Here is a 7,899-nt window from a genome sequence, read left to right as displayed (position 1 = left end):
AGACCTCTATCAATCACTCAGATCCTCATCATGGTCTGTCTTACAGATGGTCAGCCATCTGTCTTACAGATGGTCACTATGCCAGTCAGTCTTCTGTGGTTTGAGCTCAGTTCCTCTCAGTGCTCTGGAGTCACCAACTCATTTCCTTTCCTTCTCCATTCTGAATAATTCCTATTCTCTTCTCTTGCTTTTCTAGGTCTGATTCTCTAAATTTTTCCTCTCCATCTTGGCCAATAGGTTACTGCCCTGATTGGGAAAGGCCTGATGCAATCCAACAAGGCAAGCCTGCCTCTGCTACATAAACTGTCCTGGGTCTTCCCCAAGCCCTTACTAACAATGTGTTGTTTCCCAGGTGTGCTCTGAAACTGATAACCCATTGGAGTACTCTTCAGTTCTTGCGGCTCTGAGGAAAGACTTGAATGCTCCATGGAAGTCAGCAACATAACTACAGTCACTGCGTTTGTTCTCTTAGGACTATCCAACAACCCTCAAATCCAGGTACTCCTCTTTGTTCTGTTCCTGATGATTTACCTCTTGACCCTCTTGGGGAACCTGCTGATGCTGCTGGTGATCAGTACTGATTCCCACCTCCACACGCCCATGTACTTCTTCCTGAGACACCTCTCCTTCCTGGATGCTTTCTATTCCTCCATCATTGTGCCTAAACTGCTAGAGAACCTTCTCTCTAAGTGGAAGACTACAACCCTCCTTGAGTGTTTCACACAAATCTCCCTGGTCATATTCTCTGGAGCCACTGAAGCTTGCCTCCTTTCGGTCATGGCGTATGACCGGTTTCAGGCTGTGTGCCACCCACTGATGTATACGGTGGCTATGAGCAAGAGGGTATGTTCTGCCCTGGTGGGGGCGTCCTGGGTTATAGGAATGGGGACTGGTCTCATTAACACCCTCCTTCTGGCTCAGCAGCAGTTCTGTGGCCCCAACCTCATTCGCAGTTTTGCCTGTGAGCTTCCTCCAGTGCTCTTGTTGGCCTGTTCTGACCCCTTCATTAGCCTCACCTCCATCCTGACCACCATGGTGGTGCTGGGGCTTGGCACTCTTGTCCTATTGCTGGGTTCCTATAGCCGTATCATCGTGACAGCCCTGAGGATCAGTTCTGCCACGGGTCGGAGCAAGATCTTCTCCACCTGCTCTTCTCATTTCCTTGTGATCTCCATCTTTTACGGTTCAGGAGTTTACAGGTATGTGATACTGAATTTAAATGAGGGCTATTCCTTACCCTAAAATGGCCTTGGTCTGTAGAACAGAGCATTGTAAAGTAGAAGGAAATTCAAAAGGCCTAGGCTCTAGTTCTGGTTCTGCTGTGGACTAACTGTGTGAATTGTGAAGAATTCATTTTCTTTCTGAAGGCCTCAATTGTCTATTCTGAAAAATGAACTTAGACAAAGATAAAGATTGTCCCACTTACTTTACCTATGATATGATTTGGGAGTTCTCAGAAAGAAACCAAAAAGCCTGTGGCAGATTATTATTCAGTGCTAGACAAAAAAATAAATACATAAAACCTATACTTGAAACTTTCCTACTGGAAGGTGGTCTCCAAAGCTTGTTTATATTATAACTATTTATGAGGCAGCTGCTATACACCAGCTGCTTCTCATGGTCAAGTTCAATTTCAGTATGCATCATACTACAAAATAGATATTATTAACCCACTTTCAGGTAAAGAGCCTGAGTTTTGGGAATAATTGGGAATTTCTTGGCAGTTACAGAGCAAGCTGGTAATGGAGCCATAAACTGACCCAAGATCCATGCTCTTTCCTTCCATGTTTCTCTCAGACATAAACAGCTCTAGCTGATGAGTCCTCCCTACTAGGAGACAGAGCAATTCATGTCTGTGCATTCTACTTGTAAACTGAAGGTGGATTTGCACAAGTTGCTCAATACTTTTCTCACCCATTTGTGACTAGGAGAGAAGTCGGGGGTGGAAATTGATGATAAGGAGTAGTCCAAGAGAGCTCAACTGAGCTGTGGAAAAATCTCTTCACCTCCCTTTGTCTCAGTTCCTCGTATATGCCATAAAGAATATAACTACTGACTGGGCTCAGTGGTTCAGCCTGTAATCCCAGCACTTTGAGAGGCTGAGGCAAGTGGATTGCCTGAGCCCATGGGTTTGAGATCAACCCAGGCAATTTGGCGAGACCTCATCTCTACAATCAAATCAAAAATTAGCAGGGCATGGTAGCACGTGCCTGTAGTTCTGGTTGCTTGGAAGGCTGAGGCAGAAGGATTAATGCTGGGGTGACCTTGAGTGCGCCACGGCACACCAGCCTGGGCGACAGAGTGAGACTCCATCTTAAAACAAAAAAACAAAAAAACTTCCCCTGCTGATGGACAAAAAGTTATGTCCGTTTTGTTGCTATAACAATAATATCATAAAACATTTTACACATGTAGCCTTACGAACTAGATGGTTTTACTTCTGTAGGATAGGGTCAAAGGATTGGTGTATTTTTTTATTTAAATGAACAGATAGGCAATCTTCCAACAAAATGAAAGTGATTCAGATCACCATCAGTGTTGTGATGACTTTTTGAAATCTTGAAACTTCAAGGATTCCAAGACCTTCCAATAATAAATAATGAGAATCTGTTTCTGGGTTTTCTGTTCTGTCCTAAACATTCATTTTTCTATTCTTCAACCAATATCATAGGTTTTACTTGCAATAATCTATGCTTTCTACTCTTAGACATTTGTTTCAAACTTCAAAATCATTTTAAGTAGGGCAACCCCTTTGGGTCCCCTCCCACTGTGGGAGATTTTCTGTCCTCTTAATAAGTCCTGCTTTCTTAAAAAAAAAAAAATCATTTTAAGTAGTAAGTAACCCAAAATTTTTTCATTGAGATTGAGATTGCAATTGCATTGAGTCATACATTAATTTGGTACAAATTGACTTATTAAGAATTTCTATTCAGAATTATAAAATGTATTTCCCTTATTTAGTTCTTGGTCTATATCCCTCAATAAACTACATACTTTTCATCATTGATCCTGTACCTTTGTTGTGCTAACACATTTTCATCTCCCACTTTCCCAGTTTTGACTTCTCTTCCAAACCAAAGAAAAATGCAGCATAAAGGACAAATGTTTGTTCAGCTAAGCATCATAAAATAATGTTATGGTTCTGAGGGTAATGCCTAGGGCCATAAATGTTAAGAACAATGACAGCATTTTGGACAAAGCATGCAGTTTAACAAGAAGTCATCACAAAGATGACAACATAGTGTGTCTGCACTGTTGTGTATATAGAGAAAAAAGATAAAAACTCATATTATCATCATAATTCTTTTTTTTTTTTGAGTCAGAGTCTATTTTCCAACACAATCTATTTCCAACACAGCAACCCAAGTGAACATTTTTTTTTATTTATTTATTTGTTGGTTGGTTGGTTGGTTTATTTATCTATTGAGTTGGAGTCCCACTCTGTCACCCAGACTGAAGTGCAGTGTCACACTCATGGCCACAGTAGCCTTGACCTGCTGGGTTCAGATAATCCTTCCACCTCACCCTTCCAAGTAGCTGGAACCACAGGCAAGTGCCACCACGCCTGGCTAATTTTTTTATTTATTGTAGAGACGAGGTCTCACCAAGTTGCCCAGGCTGATCTTGAACCCTTGGGTTCAGGCAATCCTCTTGCCTCGGCCTCCCAAAGTGCTGGGATTACAGGCTTGAGCCTCTGTGCCTGGTATCATCATAACTATTTTTTTTTTTTTGAAAGTAGGATTTATTGAGAGGACAGAAAAGTTCCCACAGTGGGATGGGACCTGAGGGGGTTGTCCCATCATAACTATTAAGAACAAATGAGCCAGGCTCGGTGGCTCAGTCTGTAATCCCAGCGCTTTGGGAGGTTGAGGTGAGTGGATTGCCTGAGCCCGCAGGTTCAAGACCCGCCTGGGCAACTTGGCAAGACCTCATCTTTACAATAAATCAAAAAATGAGCCGGCCGTGGTGACGCACACCTGTAGTTCCAGCTACTTGGGAGGCTGAGGCGGAAGGATCACTGGAGCCCAGCAAGTGGAGGCTACAGTGGCTGGGAGTGGCCACTGCACTGCAGTCTGGGCGACAGAGTGAGACTCCAACTCAAAAAAAAAAGAACAAATGAAGCCGGGCTCGGTGGCTCAGCCTGTAATCCCGTGCCTTGGGAGGCTGAGGTGAGTGGATTGCCTGAGTCCATGGGTTCGAGACCCGCCTGGGCAACTTGGTGAGACCTCATCTCTACAATAAATCAAAAAATTAGCCAGGCGTGGTAGTGCGCATCTGTAGTTCCAGTTACTTGGAAGACTGAGACGGAAGGACCGCCGGAGCCCAGCAGGTCGAGGCTGAGGTGGCCGGGAGCGGCCACTGCACTCCAGTCTGGGTGACAGAGTGAAACTCTGACTCAAAAAAAAAAAAAGAACGAATGAAGAGTGTGAAGTGCTATGAAAATGCATAAACTGTACGGGCTCGGTGGCTCAGCCTGTAATCCCAGCACTTTGGGAGGCCAAGGTGAGTGGATTGCCTAAGCCCGCCAGTTCAAGACCAATCCAGGCACCTTGGCAAGATCTCGTCTCTACAATAAGTCAAAAAATTAGCCAGGCGTGGTAACACACACTTGTAGTTCTGACTACTTGGAAGGCTGAGGTGGAAGGATTGCCAGAGCCCAGCAGGTCGATGCTGGGGTAGCTGTGAATATGCCATTGCACTCCAGCCTGGGCAATAGAGTGAAACTCCAACTCAAAAAAAAAAAAAAATGGATAAACATTATTATTAGTTCTAATCTGCAACTTTTGATTTGCTTGCTGCAGAACTTTCTTTTCCTCAGGGAAGCTCCTATAACTTTCTGTGCAAGGTCATCCATGTTTGGAGGCTTTTGAAGGCAGGGATGAGATGGACTGTTGCTGACAACAATATTGCTGTCATTGTCATGAGTTCAGTTTGCTTCTTTGTGCAATTCCCTTCAAGGTACATGACTCCAGCATCTGGCTCAGCCCTGGAGCAAGTCCTCTCCGTGCAGTACAGTGTGGTGACCCCGCTGCTAAACCCCCTCATCTACAGTCTGAAAAACCAGGAGGTAAAGGCTGCTCTAAGGAGAATGCTGGCCAAGAAGTCCAGGCTTACCATGTAAGCCAGGCTCCCCTGCCTCACAAGGAAGAAAACTTATGGGGAGAAGAGGAGACAGGAAGAGGTATCACCACTCAGCTATCTCAGCATTCATCCCTTTTCAAAACAAGAGCCTTAGTTTCTCTTTCTCTAGTGCCCTGCACCCAATCAAGGGAGATGGAAACCACCACAGAGCAGGTGACACCCATCCACTGGGTTCCCAGTTGCTACACAAGAAAATCCTCAGGGCTTTGCTGGCCATTTCTACAGCTACTGTTTTTTCTCTCATTTTTTTGCCCTTTTCTATCCCTCCCCTTTCTGCCTCTCCTTTTTACTTTTGTCTATTCACAAAAGGTAACTCAATCTATCAGACCACTAGTATATATTCTGCTGCATTCTGGGAAAGTCCCAGCTTGGCACTGTGAGACCCAGCTCTCCATTTGTTTGTATCCCAAAAAATCCCTGGAAAGATCAACACCTCTATAATAACTTAGAAATAAATAAAAATAAGTGTGTCTCCTCCTGTCTTCAGCCTTAACAAGCAGCACACAAAGTAGAACCTAAGCCAGGAGTGGTAGCACACACCTGTAGTTCCAGTAACTTGAGTGGATGAGGTTGGAGGATCCCATGAGCCCAGGAGTTCAAGGCTTCCATGAGCTATCATTGTACCATGACACTACAGGCTGGACAACATAGCAACACTCTGTCTCTAAAAAATAAATGAATAAAATAGAACCCAGAAAATAGCAAATCCAGGAAGGGCTCAGTGGCTCAGCCTGTAACCTCAGCACTTTGGGAGGACGAGGCAAGTGGATTTTCTGTGCCTGCGGGTTCAAGACCAGCCCAGGCAACTTGGCGACACCTCATCTCTACAATAAATCAAAAAATCAGCCTGGTGTCATGATACACGCCTGTCGTTCCAGCTACTTGGAAGGCTGAGACTCAAGGATCACCGGAGCCCAGCAGGTTGAAACTGAGATGGCCATGTGTGTGCCACTGCACTCCAACCTGAGCGGTGGAGTAAGACTCCAACTTAAAAAAAAAAGAAAAAGAAAAGAAAATAGCAAATCCTCAATAACCATTTGTTGACAAATTAAGGAATGAATGAAGAAATAAATGTGGATCCATCTGAAGAGTCTTTTTTCTCTTGCATGATCCTAGGAAATTGGAGGAGGTGAGTATCACCCCTAAAGTCTTTTTTTTTTTTTTTTTTTCTGAGTTGGAGTCTCCCTCCGTCGCCCAGGCTGGAGTGCAGTGGCATGCTCATGGCCACCGCAGCCTCGACCTACTGGGCTCAGGCGATCCTTGTGCCTCAACCTTCCACATAGCTGGAACTACAGACACACGCCACCACACCTGGTTAATTTTTTGATTTATTGTAAAGACAAGGTCTCACCAAGTTGCCCAGGCTGGTCTCGAACCTGTGGTCTCAGGCAATCCTCTCACCTCGGCCTCCCAAAGTGCTGGAATTATAGGTGTGAGCCACCCCACCCAGCCAAGTGTAAGTCTTAAGTGCAAAACCTCTGTCTAATAGTTTTTATATTTCTGGTGTCTAGTACATCCTGCCACCTAATAGTCTCTCAACTAGTGTCCAATACATGGAAAAGAAATGAATGAATGAGAGAAAAGGAGTTGGAGAAGAAACATATGAAAAGAAATATTTAATTTCATCCTACCTTCATAGCAAGATAGGTGTCAGAGGAAAGTAGCAGGGAGGAAAAAGCAAGATAGAAGGAGAGTAAGGGACTCCATATTTTGGGACAAAAATCTCCATCCCTCTCAGTGAATGGTCTGTACTCTTCCCTGAGCTTCCCAACTCCCACCTTAGCCTGGACCATCTTAGATCCCTGCCTGGCTCAGAACCTTGTTCCAGGCCTAGAGGAAAAAGAAAGAGTTGAAGAAAGCAGAACAGATGTTCAGTTGCCAGCCTGCCTCCCTTTCAGCTCCCAATAAAGTTCTCAAGAAAAGAGCTTCAGTTTCCTGTCCTGCTTCTACCCAAAGGCCAGGAGGTCTGCATCTGTGAAGACTGCTTCCTTGCCAAAAAAAAAAGGTAACTATGTGAGATGAAGGATATATTCATTAGGTTGATGGTAGTGATCATTTCAGTGTATGCATATGTCAAATCAAGTTGTATCCCTTAAACATATACAATTTGTATTTGTTTAAAAAAAAAAAAAAGCAGGAGGAGGACAAGGAGATAAAGAAAACTCTTGGAGACTCAGTATATCATAAAAATGATCTACTGTACTTGACCAGATAAAGGCGGCAACTTTTTTTTTCATTTATTTATTTATTCATTTTCTAGAAAGAAGTCATAATTCAGTGGATGCTATCCTAAACATTTAAATAAAATATATGCATATGATAGTGGGGGAAAAAATTAGTGCAGACCAAGAGAGAGTGTGTCTGAGAATTCTGAATGCAGACCTCAAATGCCTTACAGTGTTGCTTATACCAAGAAACATGATGTTTTGTTCATTTATTTCACAGATCATTTTACAAATGAACACACTAAAATGGAACACAGTAAAAACACATAAAAACTGCTCCAGGGCAACCTCTTTCAAGTCCCCTCCCAATGTGGGAGATTTTCTGTCTTCTTAATAAATCCTACTTTCTAAAAAAACAAACAAACAAACAAACAAAATCATCTGCTCCACAGTACTGGCAAACTGTAGACATCCATAAACATTTGTATCATAGTCCTCTGTAATAAAATATGAATGACCATTTTTTTTGTTTTTTTTTGTTTTTTTTGTTTTTTTGAGTTGGAGTCTCACTCTGTCACCCAGACTGGAGTGC

The 7,899-nt window shown here is 43.3% G+C and overlaps 1 protein-coding gene across 1 annotated transcript; it reads left to right on the top strand.

Moving 5' to 3' along the window:
- Window positions 1–426: 426 nt before the first annotated feature.
- Window positions 427–5,122, top strand: LOC103273473 (olfactory receptor 8S1-like). The gene is made up of 2 exons (XM_021718979.1): window positions 427–1,199; window positions 4,960–5,122. The coding sequence occupies exons 1-2, from the start codon at window positions 427–429 to the stop codon at window positions 5,120–5,122; spliced, it is 936 nt and encodes a 311-aa protein (XP_021574654.1).
- The last annotated feature ends 2,777 nt before the right edge of the window (window positions 5,123–7,899 follow it).

Source organism: Carlito syrichta, unplaced genomic scaffold, assembly GCF_000164805.1.
Source record: "Carlito syrichta isolate Samal-C Ts95f unplaced genomic scaffold, Tarsius_syrichta-2.0.1 Scaffold314050, whole genome shotgun sequence".
Lineage (NCBI taxonomy): Eukaryota > Metazoa > Chordata > Mammalia > Primates > Tarsiidae > Carlito > Carlito syrichta.
This window is presented reverse-complemented; position numbering and strand designations above follow the sequence as displayed.

Excerpts from the sequence above, each read along its gene's own strand:
- LOC103273473 (XM_021718979.1), top strand. The coding sequence starts at position 427 with ATGGAAGTCAGCAACATAACTACAGTCACTGCGTTTGTTCTCTTAGGA. Across the intron at positions 1,200-4,959 it reads TACGGTTCAGGAGTTTACAG|GTACATGACTCCAGCATCTG; the intron begins GTATGTGATACT and ends ATTCCCTTCAAG.